The sequence below is a fragment of the Cydia splendana genome, chromosome 1 (assembly GCF_910591565.1).
Source record: "Cydia splendana chromosome 1, ilCydSple1.2, whole genome shotgun sequence".
In the NCBI taxonomy this organism is placed as follows: domain Eukaryota; kingdom Metazoa; phylum Arthropoda; class Insecta; order Lepidoptera; family Tortricidae; genus Cydia; species Cydia splendana.
In genome coordinates this window covers 14,777,104-14,797,779 of record NC_085960.1, presented here as the reverse complement: position 1 = coordinate 14,797,779, position 20,676 = coordinate 14,777,104, and the positions used below count along the sequence as shown (strand labels likewise).

Genomic DNA, 20,676 nt, shown 5'->3' with positions numbered 1-20,676 from the left:
CAGCCATGAAAAGAAAGTAGCGCGATAAGAAAACTATAACACGTATATAATGAAGCTCGCGCAGTCACTCCGGATATTACTCCAATAGAAGGAGTTTCCTTAATAACGTAGTTTAAGATAAAGGGAGGTTTAGCCTTTACTGGGCGCTTCTATTTAGAAATGAAAATGATAGCTCGAAAGCGTAGTAAAGTTATTATTTTGTTACTTTGCAAGACTTTATTGTTTTTATGGAACATTGAAAACTACTGTGAATTGACATTGTACATAGAATACATGGCTCTAAAGAAAGGACGATTAGCACGAAACTTTCGTACATTGACTCGCCTATCTCTATCACATGCGCATAATTGTTGGATTTTGATGCAATTATTTGATGTAAATTAGCAGTGTTCTATTACTTACTGGTCGAATATAATTTTTTTTTATTAGCAAAGAAATGTATGTATGTAAACACTTTATTGTACATAAGACAGGTTAAATTACAATGGGACAAAAAATATATATAATGTACAAAGGCGAACTTATCCCTATAAGGGATCTCTTCCAGTCAACCTTTGAGCAATTGGGAGTAAATTAAAACAAACATGATAGACAAACGAACACTATGTACAAAAAAGTAAACTATGGTTCAATTATTACGCAAGTAAATAATTAAAACCTATAGCCTATAATATAATAATATATACCTACATATTATACACATATATAATACATATTAATAAAGATACATACATAAATATAAATATATACACTATCACAGTTTAATAAAAAATACTTAGTACTCAACCAGAACACAAGTCATTGGAGAGCCATAACTTATGCAAATTTTTCTTGAGTGAAGCTACCGACGGTGACTGTCTAAGGGATACCGGCAACTTGTTCCACAACTGTACAGCGCGCACTGTAAATGACTTAGAGTACGACCGGGTCTTGTTACACGGTACAGCTAGAGTCAGGTTCGCACTTGATCTCAAACGATGACCACTGCCGTCCGTCAGGTATGTAAATCTTTCAGAAAGATATCGAGGAATTGCTATATTTTTTTTATAACAAATTTAATGTACCTAATTATGCTTAAGTAAGTAAGTATTTAATAATGTATGTCATTACCGAACCTAGATTAGCATACCGGCAAGATTCTCGTTTTCTTTTAGACCCTTTTGAATTTTGCTAAAATAGAGTAATTATGCTAAGTGCTAGCTCACAACAAAAAGCAGTGATTAATAGCTCAAGGAGCTATCAGTCTAGACTAGACTGTATTGTGGTGGCTGAATACATTCTCTAATAGTCGATGGTGATATAGCAATTTGAAGGTTATTAATCCCTGCCAATGGGCAGCGTATTTCCTATCTACGCTTTGTGAGTAACGTGATGTTTTTGTTAAATATATAATTTTAAAGTTATTCGTCGCTGAAAATGAATTGACACCATTGTAAGTAGTCATATCGATAGACAAAACAAATTGTGCGTACTTTTGTAGTATGATGTACCGCGGTTAGAGTTGCAACTTGGTAAATCGTTAAGATACCTTCTCTCACAAGCAATCATCATCAGTTAGTTTGTATGGAAATTGCAATAATCGCCCCAATGACATGGAGACGTTTACTTCGAAATACAAAGACTGGCTATCAAAAATAGGCACAAAAAAATTATCGCCTGCTTTAAATGCCGACAAAAAAGTTGCAACGCAGGAAATAAAATGCGTCTGGACGGGACAGCCCGTGGAATGCTCCAGTTGCCGAATGAATACGATTTTTTTCCATCGAAATTTTCGGCCTAAAAAGCTAATCTTACTTGAACATAAATATATATATATATATGTAGCTGTGTTTGCTAATGAAATTCAAAATCAAGACAATTCGTACAATGATTTTAGTTCCAGAAGAGAAGGAAGTTACAGAAACACTATTCTGAATACAGATGAATCGTCAACTACACTCTGCTCTGAAGTGAATGCAACTAAGGATTACCTTTTAAATTTCCGTTTTTCTGATTTGCTATTTGACTAAATGGTTGTGGGAGATAGTTTTCTCTCAAGGTAGATGGTAAATTTGTTACGTAAATTTTACCTCAACCATATCATTTCCAACCATAATATCTTCTCAACAACCGTCTGCGTTAAGCGCTAGACCTACATATCTATATCAAATATATATGCGTGTTATAGTGTTTTAATATATGTTCATTACGATACCTACGAGTTAGTGAAATGCATTGAGTGCGGTCAATACGTTTACAATTTTATACCTTATTTAAATGGCCAAACAACATTTGTTTTATATTCAAGATATAATTTTTACGTGTAGTTAAACTCAATGCATGCCATGTTTAAATAACTGTAAGTCACAACCTAAGTCAATTGCGAAATGCAAACAGAACTGGCACAATCGAGGAGTCGTTTACATGCTGTTTACAAATACAAGCAAAAATGCAAGCAAAATGCAGGATATTCGATTGCTGTGCCACGAACGGAGCGAATTCGTACTCATCTTTTTTCATGCTTCTTGTCTTTGTTAGCTGGTAAATTGAATTGGTGTAACTAGTGTGTATAGGTTTCCACACGCGAAAAAGTTGATTTGAAAATTACGAAGAAAGATTTACTACAGTCACGAGTAATAATAACTAGTCACTTTGTAAGGCGCATCTTATACTCGTTTTCATTATTTACTATGCCAATACATAGTTTGTACCGTAATACGTAACACTCGTAGAAAATTCGAATAGATATTTTACATCTGTCTCAACCTGAGGACGTTTAAGCGCCCTCGTATTTTTATAATTTAATATTAAGTATACAATTATGACTATCATAATATTATCTATAAACCTCGAGCTTGCTTAGAGGCATCTTACAGCTAGCTCTAGTTACATGTTGAATTCAATCAAATTATCAAACTGCTTTCGAATGAATGAGGACTCTAATGCGTTGACTTAGCACTTACTTTTGTAAGCATACTCATTATAAGTAAGTCGATAATCATGACGTTGCAATGATGCGTACATCTATACATTATGTAAATTCAGTAACGAGGTCGCTAATAGATTCCGATCCAGTGATTTGCATCATTAGTCGTCAATTAGTGCTAATATTGTATTCATATCTATATTAGCCATCGTCATATTGACGCAAGCATTATTAGTAATCCAAACACCAAGCACAAGAACAGATATTATAAGGTTCTAAAAACTCCTAATAATAGTAAAAACATTTAAGAAATGGTAAATATGGAATACCACAAAGGAAAGCTATGCTCACTTTATGATATGCTGGAGACAAGGACCGGAAAACCCCTCTTTACGCTTAATCCTATCAATTCGGTAACCCAATCGATTCGGTTACCTTATCATTCGGTAACCCTATCATACTGTTACCTGATTGTAATGGTAACCTTATTGAAACGGTAACCCTAACCTTTAACCGAGTTAATCTCAAAACCCCATCGCGATAGGGTTTTTGTTAAGGGTTTTTAACAGGTTTTCATTCAGTTATGGTAACCTTTATTATCGGTTGCTTACTGGTTTGCTACATTAAAGTAGTTTTAGTGATGTGCCGTCAGAACTAAAAAAAAATACTAAAAAAATTGTTTATTTTATTGACTTTATTTATATTTTGTTGATTTTATTGACTTTATCTATTAAATTTATTTAATTTAATTTATTTATTTAATTTATTGAATTTATTTAATTGTTTAATTTATTTAATTTATTTAATTTATTTAATTTATTTAATTTATTTAATTTATTTAATTTATTTAATTTATTTAATTTATTTAATTTATTTAATTTATTTAATTTATTTAATTTATTTAATTTATTTAATTTATTTAATTTATTTAATTTATTTAATTTATTTAATTTATTTAATTTATTTAATTTATTTAATTTATTTAATTTATTTAATTTATTTAATTTATGTAAGATTCATTAAAATTACTAATTATTAGAAACAGATTTAATGAAATAAAGAGTTGAATAATCATTGGTAATCTATAATTTAATAAATTTAAAAGTAACGTGATTGATAGTTGACCTTTGTAAATAGAAGGTAGTTGGAAGAAAGAATAAAAGACGACTGGCATGGCGGTTAACGGGCATTCGGTTACGGGCAGAGGTGAAGGGAGGACGATTGTGAAGTGCATGAGGTGATTGGATATTGAACTGTAACGGAATATTGTGATCAGGAAATATATTGCTGTTATGGAAGAAGGAATTTTTATTACAGATCAGAAGTGGTAAGTACCTACAAGTCAGTATGGTATTCCTGAATGTATTATATTATGTAGGTATTAATATTAGAACTGATTGAGTTAAATCTTAATTGCCCAATTAAGTTGTTACAATGGTAACAGTGGTGTAAAATTATTATAATTATATACCTATACATATATTAGTAACACTTATATTGGTTGTTGTTTAGTTGAAATTAATTATCATTTCGTATATCCTATGTTAGGAAGTTTATGTTTAACGGGCGCTTAGAAACAAAGACACCGTTAATTTTATCAAGAACAAAATAATTGGGTAAACCCATTTCGGCCTAGTCGTTCACTCGAGAGCATTATACTGCAAGTATTCTCTTCAAGACCAACAGTTAGGTTTCTTTAGTGTTTGCTGTAATGACTATCCATAATATAATTAAAGCATTCATTACATCGCGGGTAGCGTGAAACCTTTGGAACACCGTTTTATTTTGAATAGTTCGGATACCTTTATGATTATTTACAGGTGTAGATCGGATTCTTTTAGTCTATGTATGTACCGCTTATTTGGTTACAACTTTTACCATATTTTCAAAATATTACTTATCAATACGTCAGTATTATATAGCGGGGTTAAGTGTTTTCGAAATTATAAACTACTCAGACTGTAAATAAGTAGGAATGATACGTTTACTGGTAGTTACCGACCCGCCGACCTAGCCGGAGTTACAATCGCTGTCGCTTCGACAACGAAAAGCATTATGTATCTATATCACTCTTCCATATTAGCGCGACAGTGACAGTTGCGTTCCGATCGCTACGGAGCGTAAGCGATTGGCATCTTGGCTACGCGGCCCGTTTTGTATTCCGGATACCGTTTCGAATATCGGATCCATCTCGCGTTCCTGGATTTGGGTCCGTGCCGGATACTGGAACCGTGCCGGATGCATACCTGATTTGTGCTGGATTCGTACCGGATCCGTCCCGGACTGGTGCCGGATCCGTGCCGGATTGGTACCGGATCTGAGCCGGATTAATACCGCATGTATATCATTTGCTGGATTCGTGCTGGATCTGAACCGGATGCGTGCCGGATTGGTATCGGATCAGTGCCGGATCCCGAATTTGTTCTAGATTCCGTTTCTGTACCAGTTTTAGAATTTTCTCGTTTCGAAAAGTCTGTGTTCCGGATCCGTACCGGGATACGGATCTGTTTTGGATTTAAGATCTGTTTTAAACGTCCCGCATTCTACCCCGGAAGCAGTAACGTAAATTAAATAAATAAATAAAACAGTTGAATTTAGCTTAATAAGAACAATTTATATTTGTCTACTATTAACAATCCAAAGATTTAGAATTCTTCCATTGCTGGTGTTGTTTTCGAGTTCCAGACTATGGACCATGAGGAAAAAAAAACATCCAGGCGGCGCTTGAAAACTCCTGAGCGTGACCGAAAATCGAAATCTGATGATGGACAAGAACGTCGAAGCCGAAGTCGCAACCGCCGCCAGTCCCCGGTCGGAACAACAGACGGAGTCGCAACCAGCGAAGCCGCAGCAGCGGCAGACACGGCCGAGGCAATGAGAGGTGGCTTCGAAGATAAACACGGAAGGACAACACGGCCAGGATCGCTTTCACGTGGAAGCCGCACAGGACAGGAACGGATGGCTTGTATATCTTTGTCGTCTTCAGTTGTAGATTTTAATAGATGTCGTTTATTGCTTAAACTGCGAATATTTTGGTACAGTACCTTAAAGTTATTTGTATTGACGAAAGTTGTCTCGAGGTACGGGTTCACAGATTATGGGGGTGGAATCGTTGTCCAAGCAATGCTGTGGTGTCCTGTAGTTCGCTCAAGTTAGTTGTATGGGGCTCGTTAGCCTAATTTATAAGTTTTGATCTTGGTTGTTTCCTCTTTTGGCAAAATGTGACGTTAACGCTGGTAAAGGAAAGACTAAGTTACGTTTCTTCAGTATTTGTTCATAATTTAGTATATTAAAAAAAAAAAAAAACAATAACGATCGATGCGCTATACGCTATACACCGATATTAGTACCTACCTACGTAATAATGGGTTGAGCTAGGGCAATATAGGTTGATTGGCGCTGTGGTATATCCATGATATTTCGAAGATATTTAAATGAGTGTTAGGTTATTTCCTGACACTATTTAACAGTGGTTTGAATGTACGCTGTAAAGTTGAGTTTCTCATCTTCCTCTGTCGGTTGTCAGTCTGCTCATCCAGAATAACACCTAAGTACTTTATAGACGAAGTTTTTCTATTGTTTTACAATTACATGACGTCTGGTAGGGTACCAGTGGTAACTAATATATGAATAAACTTTTGACACATTTAGAGATCACGAGGCGGAAGCAGCTGTTTTATACACGCACACATATCTCGTTTAGTCTGCGTTTAGAGTTACAAATTGTATTGAAGCCTGTTCGTCACCAAAGCTAGACCGCTTTCTGTGAAGGCGCTTACTGCATCCCAGGAAGCACCGTGAAATAGTATTGCCGTGTCATCTGCGTAGCACAACGTCTGCATTGGTCAGATCCAAGAAAGTCAAGTCGTTAATGTAGATTAGAAACAAAGTTAATCCAAGTATATGTAAAGTTGTTTGGTTAAAATTACCGACTTGTTCTTTAACCCTAACACAAGTGTGCGGCCTAACAGGACAGTTCCGCGTACACAGCAGACACAGACAGTGGCTGGTGTTGATTGAATAACCAAGGTTGGGCCTACACTAGTAAAGTATTCATTATAACCGTGTATTGATTCGCTTTCAGTATCCTTGGTTTTAAGAAGTTCGTTGCATTTTAAATATTTTAGCTTGGTTATTGTAGCAAGCAAAGCTCTGCTGATTGCTGTTGATCAATTCGTCAATTGTGGTTGGTGCAACTGAAGCTTTAAGTGGCAAGTAATATAACGATATGATGATAATACCTACATATGATGATAAGTATAATATTATCAAATTATAAAATTGCTGGATTATTTTAATTAATGAGTTACGGATTAATGAGTTACGGATTAATGAGTTACGGATTGATGAGTTACGTATTAATGAGTTACGTATTAATGAGTTACGTATTAATGAGTTACGTATTAATGAGTTACGTATTAATGAGTTACGTATTAATGAGTTACGTATTCATGAGTTACGGATTGATGAGTTACGGATTAAAGAGTTACGGATTAATGAGTTACGGATTAATGAGTTACTGGATTAGTGAGTTACTGGATTAATCAGTTACTGGATTGATCAGTTACTGGATTGTTCAGTTACTGGATTGATCAGTTACTGGATTGATCAGTTACTGGATTGATCAGTTACTGGATTGAATAGTTACTGGATTGATCAGTTACTGGATTGTTCAGTTACTGGATTGTTCAGTTACTGGAATGATCAGTTACTGGATTGATCAGGTATTATAGAGTTATTGAATTATAGAGTTATTGGATTATAGAGTTATTGGATTATAGAGTTATTGGATTATAGAGTTATTGGATTATAGAGTTATTGGATTATAGAGTTATTGGATTATAGAGTTATTGGATTATAGAGTTATTGGATTATAGAGTTATTGGATTATAGAGTTATTGGATTATAGAGTTATTGGATTATAGAGTTATTGGATTATAGAGTTATTGGATTATAGAGTTATTGGATTATAGAGTTATTGGATTATAGAGTTATCGGATTATAGTTATCGGATTATAGTTATCGGATTATAGAGTTATCGGATTATAGAGTTATCGGATTATAGAGTTATCGGGTTATAGAGTTATTGGATTATAGAGTTATTGAATTATAGAGTTATTGGATTATAGAGTTATTGGATTATAGAGTTATTGGATTATAGAGTTATTGGATTATCGAGTTATTGGATTATCGAGTTATTGGATTATCGAGTTATTGGATTATCGAGTTATTGGATTATCGAGTTATTGGATTATCGAGTTATTGGATTATCGAGTTATTGGATTATCGAGTTATTGGATTATCGAGTTATTGGATTATCGAGTTATTGGATTATCGAGTTATTGGATTATCGAGTTATTGGATTATCGAGTTATTGGATTATCGAGTTATTGGATTATCGAGTTATTGGATTATCGAGTTATTGGATTATCGAGTTATTGGATTATCGAGTTATTGGATTATCGAGTTATTGGATTATCGAGTTATTGGATTATCGAGTTATTGGATTATCGAGTTATTGGATTATCGAGTTATTGGATTATCGAGTTATTGGATTATCGAGTTATTGGATTATCGAGTTATTGGATTATCGAGTTATTGGATTATCGAGTTATTGGATTATCGCGTTATTGGATTATCGCGTTATTGGATTATCGAGTTATTGGATTATCGAGTTATTGGATTATCGAGTTATTGGATTATCGAGTTATTGGATTATTGAGTTGAGTTTATTGGATTATTGAGTTGAGTTTATTGGATTATTGAGTTGAGTTTATTGGATTATTGAGTTGAGTTTATTGGATTATTGAGTTGAGTTTATTGGATTATTGAAATGAGTTTATTGGATTATTGAGTTGAGTTTATTGGATTATTGAGTTGAGTTTATTGGATTATTGAGTTGAGTTTATTGGATTATTGAGTTGAGTTTATTGGATTATTGAAATGAGTTTATTGGATTATTGAAATGAGTTTATTGGATTATTGAAATGAGTTTATTGGATTATTGAAATGAGTTTATTGGATTATTGAAATGAGTTTTTTTTTTATTATTGAGATGAGTTTATTGGATTATTGAGTTGAGTTTATTGGATTATTGAAATGAGTTTATTGGATTATTGAAATGAGTTTTTGTTGGATTATTGAGATGAGTTTATTGGATTATTGAGTAGAGTATTGGATTATTGAGTTGAGTTTATTGGATTATTGAGTTGAGTTTATTGGATTATTGAGTTGAGTTATTGGATTATTGAGTTGAGTTATTGGATTATTGAGTTGAGTTATTGGATTATTGAGTTGAGTTATTGGATTTTTGTGTTGGGTTATTGGATTTTTGTGTTGAGTTATTGGATTATTGAGTTATTGGATTATTGAGTTATTGGATTATTGAGTTTAGTTATTGGATTATTGAGTTTAGTTATTGGATTATTGAGTTTAGTTATTGGATTATTGACTTATTGGATTATTGGGTTATTGGATTATTGGGTTATTGGGTTATTGGATTATTGGGTTATGGATTATTGGATTATAGGGTTATTGGATTATTGGATTATTGGATTATTGGATTATTGGATTATTGGATTATTGGATTATTGGATTATTGGATTATTGGATTATTGGATTATTGGATTATTGGATTATTGTATTTTTGTATTATTGGATTATTGGATTATTGGATTATTGGATTATTGGATTTTTGGATTATTGGATTATTGGATTATTAAATTATTGGATTATTAAATTATTGGATTATTAAATTATTGGATTATTAAATTATTGGATTATTAAATTATTGGATTATTAAATTATTGGATTATTAAATTATTGGATTATTAAATTATTGGATTATTAAATTATTGGATTATTAAATTATTGGATTATTAAATTATTGGTTTATTAAATTATTGGTTTATTAAATTATTAAATTATTGGATTATTGGATTATTGGATTATTGGATTATTGGATTATTGGATTATTGGATTATTGGATTATTGGATTATTGGATTATTGGATTATTGGATTATTAAATTATTGGATTATTAAATTATTAAATTATTGGATTATTGGATGAAAAAAAAGACGGAAATAGAGAATGTTATGTTGTGATGAGACACGTTTGTGTCATGAGAGTGATTCAGTAAGTAGCACATTAAAAAAATAAAAATGTCAAAAAAACAAGAGAAATAATGTGCTACACGTAAAATTTGATTAAAAAAATGGTATGTTGTGAGACACGTTTGTGTCATGAGTGATAAAAAAAAAAAAACAAACGGAATAAAAAAAAAAAAGACGAGAAATAATAAGTGAAAAAAAAAACATAGCAATCGAATATGTTAAGTAATGTACTTTATATGTATTTATGCATAAAAATTTTTGTATATTGTTGTATAATTATTGAATAGAAACTTAAATATTTAGATGGATTTATTGGATTTGAAATAATTATGTGAAGATATAGATTAATTCAATAAATAATAAGAAAAATGTATATAGACAGACAAAGAAATTGTATTAAATGGGTAATGAAGGATTAATAATTTTCTTACTGAATGCCCGATGATTTGACATGCCGAGTGTAAGATTAGATGACAGACGCGATTAGTATGACTGTGCATGAGGACATGCACAATGTCAGGATGGGCGAGTGTAAGATTCATTAAAATTACTAATTATTAGAAACAGATTTAATGAAATAAAGAGTTGAATAATCATTGGTAATCTATAATTTAATAAATTTAAAAGTAACGTGATTGATAGTTGACCTTTGTAAATAGAAGGTAGTTGGAAGAAAGAATAAAAGACGACTGGCATGGCGGTTAACGGGCATTCGGTTACGGGCAGAGGTGAAGGGAGGACGATTGTGAAGTGCATGAGGTGATTGGATATTGAACTGTAACGGAATATTGTGATCAGGAAATATATTGCTGTTATGGAAGAAGGAATTTTTATTACATTTATTTAATTTATTTAATTTATTTAATTTATTTAATTTATTTAATTTATTTAATTTATTTAATTTATTTAATTTATTTAATTTATTTAATTTATTTAATTTATTTAATTTATTTAATTTATTTAGTTTATTTAGTTTATTTAATTTATTTAGTTTATTTAGTTTATTTAATTTATTTAATTTATTTAATTTATTTAATTTATTTAATTTATTTAATTTATTTAATTTATTTAATTTATTTAATTTATTTAATTTATTTAATTTATTTAATTTATTTAATTTATTTAATTTATTTAATTTATTTAATTTATTTAATTTATTTAATTTATTTAATTTATTTTATTTATTTTATTTATTTTATTTATTTATTTATTTATTTTTTTTTTTTTTTTTTTTTTTTTTTATTTATTTTATTTTTTTTATTTATTTTATTTATTTTATTTATTTTATTTATTTTATTTATTTTATTTATTTTATTTATTTTATTTAATTTATTTAATTTATTTAATTTATTTAATTTATTTAATTTATTTAATTTATTTAATTTATTTAATTTATTTAATTTATTTAATTTATTTAATTTATTTAATTTATTTAATTTATTTAATTTATTTAATTTATTTAATTTATTTAATTTATTTAATTTATTTAATTTATTTAATTTATTTAATTTATTTCATTTATTTCATTTATTTAATTTATTTCATTTATTTCATTTATTTCATTTATTTCATTTATTTCATTTATTTCATTTATTTCATTTATTTCATTTATTTCATTTATTTCATTTATTTCATTTATTTCATTTAATTTATTTATTTTAATTATTTTAGTTATAATATAATAATATTTATAATAAGGGGCTATTCATAAATTACGTCATTTCAAATTAGGGGGGGGGGGTCTGGACATCGGATGACGGTAGCATGAAGTAGGGTAAATGTAGGGGATAAAGTAGGGGAAATGGGGTCATTTGAAGCATGATTTTTGGATGATTATAGGGGGGGGGGGTCAAAAATGGTCAAAAATCGATGACGTAATTTATGGACAGCCCCTAAGAACACACCACACAGGTAAGGTATAAAGATAAACAAAGGAAAGGCAAAAAAACTTGTTTGTGCTGGAGGCTTCATAGACCGCCCATGCCAACCTCGGTTATTCAATAATAAGTTGAATTTAAGTGTGCGTAAAGATTACAATCGTTTGAACTGGTCAAAAACCTCATAATGAGGTAACTGAATAGACTGGGTTTTTATTTCGGTTACCGGTAACAGAGGTTAACTCGATCTGATAGGGTTACCGAATCAAAGTGTTACCTTATTAAGCGGTTACCGTTATGGTAGGGGTTTTTATAAACACCTCTAAAATAACCCTATGAAAAACCCCGGTTAAGGTAACCGGTTCCTGTCCCTGGCTGGAGAAAAAGCCGCCCCTATCGATAAGTCTCGGTCAATCGTTAGCGAAATGTGCATTCAATCCATCAAACCCGCTTTAAGAAGTTTTAAGGATTTATATTCTGCCTGTCACTTGAATATTTTTGTTTAAATTGTCTACCTTTGTTAAGGTAGAAGGTAAACCTTTTGCAAAAGACAACTGAAGGACAAAAGTCGTAGTCTGTACGGATATGATGATCGTTCTTGTCTATGTGACAGCGTGATAAAACGATGTCCGTCACTTTCTATCCCGCGATGTTAAAAAGTGACAGTTATTTTATCACGTGGATAAAAACATCCCTAATGTAGAGTTAAGTAGTAGCGACGTTACTATTCATCGTGTTTTTTTGAACCGTTATTCAAATGATTTCTGCTAATTTCACGTGAACTAAATGTCCAAATTTAATAATAACAGTTCTTTTGAATAGCTCATCTTGATCGAGTGCCAAAGATTATTCTACAATTTGAATTTATTTGAGTAAACTGGCCTATAAATTACCTACCGAATATTAAATCTGTATTTATACACCACAATTTTTTAAGGCAGTAATTACTACAGTTTGACATAATCTTTATGTATTTTTTTCATATGCAAAAGTTTAAGGATTATGAAGTGATAAAGTTGTTTTTTTTGTAGATCAGGTCTATTAAAGAGTTAATAATTGTAAACGATGTAACAATATTTCAACCATAAAGATGAGTGAAATTGATAAGAACTATGACGTAAGTAGTACACAAGTTGAGCAACTCCAGCGGCAGCATAATGGAGATGGGAAGCACGCGCCACAAATAGAACCGGAACGGACGAACTTCAGTGTAACGCAGGAATAAATTCACGTCTTCTTTCACCGTCTCATCTGAAAAATAATTAGATTAGATTTTTAATTTCACTTTCCAACGGTGCGGCGACTGAGCTGCATACAGATGTGCTGACAGAAACTTTCCAATATTGCGAAGTTTTTCACATAGGAGGATATCACAAATTTCTCACATTTTTGTATGGGGATTGGGGATTATAACTTTCCGAAACGTAAAATTTCTTATATTTCTGTAAACTCTTCAAGATTCCGAGAGAATTTCCGACTTTTTGGAACTTGCACATCTCTGCTGCAAATAATGGTGATGTTCGGATTACGATCGCAGCAGCATTAAGGTGACATTCGGATGTCAACTGCAGCTGAATTACTGTTGCGGCGTCGTTGTTGCCGTCGCTGTATCTGTCAATATCCTTGATAAAATGTGTGATGGATTGAACGTCAAAATCGCGGAAGTAATGCGGCGGCACTCGACACTTATTTTATTGAAATTGACAGATAATGTGGCGACAACAACGAAGCCGCAGCAGTAATGTAGCTGTAGTTGACATTCGTATGTCACTTTTACTGTTGCAGCGTTACTGTTGCAACCCTGAAGCGGGCGATGTGGTTGGTGTTGCGATTTGAACGTTCAATCCGTTACTCATACTCTATTTTCGCAACCCACAAATATATTTTAATTGTACTACAATAACACTATAAAACTATAATACAATATAACATACAATTGTATTCTGTCTGTATCTTTAGGTATTTAAATAAAAGTAAACAAACAATTTGGACATTTTCGGGTAGTTATAATATTTATGGGTTACCAACCAAATACAAAACCGCCTGGATCTGTCACTGAACGACCTGACTTTAACCTACATTATTTGATCATGTAATGTTTTCATCTACCCTCAACGTAAGTAAGTATAAGTAATGTTAAGGAGCCATTTGAGGGTAAATTTTGATTACTTTTATTTAAATATTTCAAGAAACAAAGCATAAACATAATAGAATAGGATTTTATTTACCAGGATCATCGAACAGCTTGTGTAAAAGCAGTAGCCGCATGCGCTCCACCTCCACCGCGTACAGCTCCACCACCACGCACGGCGCGAAGATGAACAGCGTCACCTGCGTCACGTGGAGGGCCGTGAACCCCACGGTCGGGTACGGCTCCTACGTCACGTCACAAGAGTTTCACCTCCAGAAGTAAGATCCTAGCCTCATAGCAATTGTTTTATGTCGTGAGTTTTGCAATCTTAAGGGGCCCACAGATTACCAGTTCGCCGCACGATATCAGCCTGTCAGTTAAACGCAAAATTTGACAACTCCGAACAACTGACAGGCTGATATCGTCCGGCGAACTGGTAATCTGTGGGCCCCTTTAGAACTTATGGTAAAATATGACAGAGATAAGTTAAGCGAATGAACCTTGACCTTTTAGTTTTACTTATTACAATGGTCACTAGGATTGTTTGTTTGTATGTACTTTTATTTTGGAGCTACGATTTAAACACCATGAAGTTTACTTGTATACTTGCAGTCTTCCTACATTTTTAGTGATTAACATATTACTCAGTTAAAAAGTGCGATAAATAGTTAACAAATAAGGTGAGTGCTATAGTGAAAATATTTAGTAAAGTAGGTTGTAACTGTCTAAAAAATTATCAAAAAAAAACGAGCCAAAACAATCATAAATACGTACCAAATGTTCAATTACCAGCAAGATGTGATAAGCATTCATTATTAGTTTTGGCAATGTGCACACTATACTGATGAAGAGCTGAAATAGTAAAATATCCATTTATTACTTTTGAACACACAGATGATGTTTATGAAATTTGTTTATAAAGGAAATATAACAGTACGTAACACTGTAGTAATATGAATTTAGCCTGCCATTATTACATAAGTACCTGCTGATATTAAATTTGCAATTCATCTTTTACTGATAACATTCATAGCGATTAACGACAATTTTTGCAGTCTTTTAAGAGAAATAAAAATACATTTATTTACTTACTGATGCATGTAGTTCTGGCATTATTACATCAACTGCATCGGCTAGGCTTTTGTACAAATGTAAACAAAAGCGTATCCTCGTCTGCTTTAATGTTTTATAATTGCTTACGTAACAAAAGAAATTATGATTTTTCAGCTCTTCCACGCGACGGCGGAGCATTTTCAGTCGGTAACGCGTCATATCAAATAACACAAACCTCCACACTCTATTTAAATCGAGAGCAATCAATGAAAACTGGGAGATCACAAATAAAGTCACATTTTCGTAATAAGGAAACCAGATCCAATACAAGATAGTATAAATAAATCTAATCGACCAGAGTACAAATGTGTAAAAAAATATTTTCGTTTTGTAGTTTATGTAGTATTTATTACCGATTCTCAAGTACGTATCAAGGTCAGTTAATTTTTTAAAGTAATTGGCGATTTGATTCTTAAAAACCAAGGTCAGTATCACCGTAGCTGTGTATTCCACAACAGACCAAGCCACAGGAAACTCTTGTCCAGGGCAACAAGTGAAATTAGTGATTATGTTAACAGTTATTAGAAAAATACAATATAATGTCACACATATTCTCAAAAGTAATTTGAATTTCCAGACATTGAAATCAAATCCACATATAAGAAGCATAATTAATATTGATTTATAAAGTTTCACAAGATTAATTTTTGATTGTGATGTTATGTTCACAATTTTGGGGGGCATTTCGTAATTTTAACAAGTTAATTGGTGCGTTGCTCGCGGTCTGTACTACTCGCAGTGTTGCGGTAGGTTTGACGATAAGTTGGACCTGACATGTTGAAAATACCTATTTGCTTTCTTGTTAAGGTCTTTATGTTTAATGCCCAATTATTAAACAAACATACATACGAGGTACCGTAGAAACCTACTTACTTATAGACATCGAATATTTTCTGATTTTATATAATACTGTACTGTACATTTTAAATATTACTGTACATCCCGTAAGTTTGTCTATCTCGAGTTTTCCTCTCACCTTCTCGAAGGTTAGCTGGAAGAGATCCTTTATAGTGATAAGTTCGTCTTTTTACTTCCATTACTTTAATTTATTTTTGTAAACCTGTGTTGTGTACAGTATTTACGTGTATTTCTTCTAACTAAATAAAAATATTATGCAGAGTGATGTTCTTGGTTTGTATTCAACATTACGACATATTACAAGAGTGTGTTACTTACAGTATAATATTGATATATTATGTTTGAATTTGGTTTAAATACAGTAACGGTAATGTAAATGCCTCGTAAATAGTCAAAGCCTGTCGAAAATCACATACAAATGACGTCAACTGACCACGAGTCACAAAGCCTTTGCACGACGTGTTTATACAAAATGAACCTTATTCGACAATACACAACTATCAGTTTTGAGTGGCATGTATTGCGTTTAACAAAGGTGGCCTTTGAACAATACTGCACTTGACATTTTGATAGAATTTGGAAGACAATTCTTTTATTACATATAAGAAACTTATGAAAGGTCTCAAAGAAAACTTCAAATGTTGATTTTATGATAATAATTATGGTATTTTACAACGAAAATATTGAACCTTATATTTTTTTGTATTTATACCATGACATGACGGTGTCTTCATAAAATGAGTGACGGATTCAACATCATAATTGCGGCATGCGAACGTCACCCATTTTATCAAGGAAATTGACATAGATTGTTTTTTGCAGAGCGTGTTTACCTAAAATGTGTAATATTCCTCAATTTACGTCTATAATTAATACAATCATAACCGGTCACTTTTGGGTCATGTGTATTTTTTTGCGTATACCTAACTATCTACATAATGTATATTATGCATCGGGTACATGAAATAAAAAGAAAAACCAACCATTAAACGAGACAAAATAAATAGTTTAGGGCCTGCCATTAGTCGAACGAGTCGACAATTTCGCTGGCTTTTATATTATTAAGTTGTTGCCTTGTGAATCTTGCATATGTCCGAAATAAATTGGATGAGTTAGCGCTACAATACTTACTCTAGGTATCTCTTACATAGCTAAATATAACACTTTAAACTCTCGCATTTTGTACACATATTTAATTACACAAACGGGTCTACCGCGATATAATTTCATTGTTTACCCCGCAACGCATTGCATATTAACGCATTGTTTATTATATTGTTTGTGTGCAATTTCTTTGTCTACCCCGAACATTTTTATAAACTAATTTCGGGTAGTTTAGTGGTGTTTTATTAATATCTCCGTTGACATTTGTTGGGACGTCAGTCTTTCCGTGACCACAGCTGGTGCAACTCAGCTGAAACGTCGGAATTAAAGGTAAAAACAATGAAATTATATCGCGGTAGACCCGTTTGTGTAATTAAATATAGCTAAATATGCCAAAAGTTACCTACTTCAGCTTTAGTGCACGAGATTATAAACTCGTGCGGTTGTTTTATGCGATAAATGCAGCGTTAAACGCAATGCGTTTGCCGCACACCCATTTTACATCAGATAATCCAATGACAACTTTGCACCAACCACAGTTAACAGACTGATCAACGTCACGCAGCAGAGATCTATGAAACTTCCCACACAATAAAATTTAGCGAACGCTTTAACAGTGACAGACGATTTGGTGCAACCGACCCTTAGTCACATCCTTAAACTAAAACAACGGCAAATTATGCATCTATCATTGAATATCAATAACCAACAAAAGTTAACAAAAAATACCCTAAAGGACATTTTTTATGAACGGTTAAAATTAAACTATACCTGCCAAAATATCCGTTTTATATAACGTCAAGCAAATTTATAAGTTAAGACACTTGTGAATTAAAACCATGTGCTCTTAAGAATTTATGTAATAATGAATAGGTATCTAGATACAAAATGTACGTAAACCTGTACATTCCATACATAGTGAAATGAAGAAATGCCAGGTCCAAAGGTCTCTTCTACGCTCTACTCACACCGACCCTCTACTCTACTGTCGTTAACTTGAATGATTGAGAGCTTACGGTTTCGACTTCATTGCTTTCAATTTGCTCGCACAAGGGATGAAAGGTATTTTACTGTCTTCTTTACAGTCAATAAGAGAATGCATACTTATAACCATACGTCGGACTCCAGCGGGCATTTTCGTGGCATGTCAGAATGATAGGTAAGGTTCGCAAATCAATCAATTCACTCTCGAGTATTTGTACTTAGTATTTGGTACCTAGTATTTATAATGTGAAATTCCAAATATCATAGCAACTAACTGCGTTATTTATAAACGTACTTGGACTACACATAAGTTAAAATGGCGAAAAAGTTCGTTTGGCTTTATCCGTCACTCAGACAATTGCAGCTGTGAGAAAAGAACAGAACAAATGAGTTAACTGGGCATGTCAAGTTCTATGAACACGGCTCTAAAGCTGTACGTTAGTTAGGTGTTTATTTTTTTTATATCCTTTAAATTTTAAATAAAAATAAGATTGAATAGTCTGTGTTATATTTGATTTAATTTACATTCATGAACAACAGTCATAATGACGCATGTCAGCTATTTATTTGTTTTTTAAGTGGCCACTTCAGTGGGCTATCAGTCATCACTTCAAAGAGTATTTACACATTAAAGATGAATAAATGATAACGGGTAATTAATTTAATTAACTATGTTACAAATACTAGGTACATTATAATGTAAGATGTAGTGTAGATGTAGTCTAGTATGTAGTGTAGGTACATTATAATACTCGTAAGTTAAGATTTTTTTGTAAATCTTACCTTGCCCTCAAACTGCCCGCTATAGTCCGACGTTTGCTTATAACATTTATGTAGGTAAATATTCTAAAGTGTAATATCAAAAATTCTAGCTATAGTAGCATAAGTCAAATAATGATCAATAATAAAAATAGGAAAATACAATGCTCGAATGAATTTCATTCGTACCAAACCTAGAAATAAAAGGAGATCAGGATGCGTATTCTGACTGTTATAATATGTTATGGTTTTGATCTGCCTTTCTTCTAGATATGGTCTGTCAGTGTCAAAAGTGACACTTTTTCAACCAAAAACATCACTTTTGACACTAACTAATCATATCCATAACAAATCCAGATCAAATTCATGCCCTGTTATTACAATCAGAATACGTATCAAGTAAAATAATATTACTTACATTTACATAAGTAAGCAACATAAGATAAGTGAGCTATTCACGGGAAATACTCGAGTGCACGTTATAGCTCCTAAGTTTCTTAGTCATTGAGCCAAATAGTAAAAAATCGCCGAGTGGTCAGCGGACAAAGGAAGTTAGTCGGTACAATTTTCTACTTACGGCACAAGTGCCGGATTACGTCTGTGCATACGCAGAGTAAAATTTAGGTTAGATGTGGTATATTTGTACTATTTTTATTTTGCGGGTTTTACAAAACCACAAAACTTGTGTAAATTACATATTATTAATGCGATCCTGACAATTGTGATTAATTTATATTTCACTCATTTGATATTAGTAAAACACTATGGGAAATTATCTAAACCATTATAATTAAGTATTGCGTGTTTGAGAGCTATCTATAAGTAGTATTAGGCATAACTAATTCGGGACACGGCATTTTAGTAAATAATTCTTATAATCTACTACGTATATTTACTTATTTTTTGTTTGAAGAAACAACTGACATATCCGATCCATATCGTATCTAGAGCTAATTTTTGACTTATATTAAATTTTGAATCAGGCGGTTAACTCTCCTCTACCTGAAATTTGCACAACTCACCGCGATGGCTTCCCGGTCATTGCCTGCAAAACACTCCGCCAAACAGCAAAGGACTTTAAAACTTTCAAGCTCAAAGCGCTCAATTATATAAAAAAAGTAAAAGAAAGCGTAATCCGCGCGGTAATCCCTTTGGTGGTAAGTTCACTTTGTCTTTCGTTTTACAGGTAGGGAAGGACAGGATATTTCGTGATACGTTACTTTAAACGCTTTAACGAAATTGCCAGATTATTGTACGTCCAAAAAGCCTACATTACTTTAACCCCTTACCGCATACGAAGCCATATATGGCGGATAAATATTTAACTCTATTGACAGCTATTAAAGTTCAAATTTCAACAAATATTTTTTATTATATGCAGTAAGGGGTTAAAACTTTACTTTACTTTTAATCACAGGTATAATAATTCATACTTTGTCTCAGTACTTTGATTCTCCTTTAGTTCGTTTCAGTACACATATTTTTATTTAATGCTGTAGACACTCTTCATTTAATGAAAATGTACCTTAAGGTTAAGTATGACAAAATGACGTTTCTAGAATAATTTCCGTATTTACTTATTATTTTTTCTACAAGTTTTAAGGATACGAGCAATAGAATTACTAAATAAATTCATAGCTACAGTCCAAAACGCAGACATATTCGCAGACAAGTGGCCGTCCCTACAACGTAGTATCAGGATTTTTTTAAACTCTACCTATGTCACTTAATAATTATCAGTTTTTTTTTATCTCTATGTAACTTAGTAATAATAATATGTAGGTATGTTTAACTCTAGATATAGTTCGAAAAGTGTATTGTGCGTAACACA

General features: G+C 32.1%; 1 protein-coding gene and 1 long non-coding RNA gene across 2 annotated transcripts in view; both read right to left on the bottom strand.

The window, feature by feature from the left end:
* The window catches only part of LOC134796630 (uncharacterized), a 207,278-nt gene that overhangs the window by 103,269 nt on the left and 83,333 nt on the right, over positions 1 to 20,676 (bottom strand). The window lies entirely within an intron of this gene.
* On the bottom strand, positions 12,962 to 15,824 carry LOC134798100 (uncharacterized). Its single transcript, XM_063770442.1, has 4 exons — positions 15,120 to 15,824; positions 14,802 to 14,879; positions 14,125 to 14,272; positions 12,962 to 13,147 (listed from the first exon to the last, which is right to left on the bottom strand). Exons 1-4 carry the CDS (start codon positions 15,822 to 15,824, stop codon positions 12,975 to 12,977), a joined length of 1,104 nt encoding a protein of 367 aa, XP_063626512.1. The 3' UTR covers positions 12,962 to 12,974.

Coding starts and splice junctions, on each gene's coding strand:
- LOC134798100 (XM_063770442.1), bottom strand. CDS start 15,824: ATGCCCCCCAAAATTGTGAACATAACATCACAATCAAAAATTAATCTT. Junction 14,273..14,801: donor TGCTGGTAATTGAACATTTG/GTACGTATTTAT, acceptor GACGTGACGTAG/GAGCCGTACCCGACCGTGGG. Junction 13,148..14,124: donor CAAGCTGTTCGATGATCCTG/GTAAATAAAATC, acceptor ATTATTTTTCAG/ATGAGACGGTGAAAGAAGAC.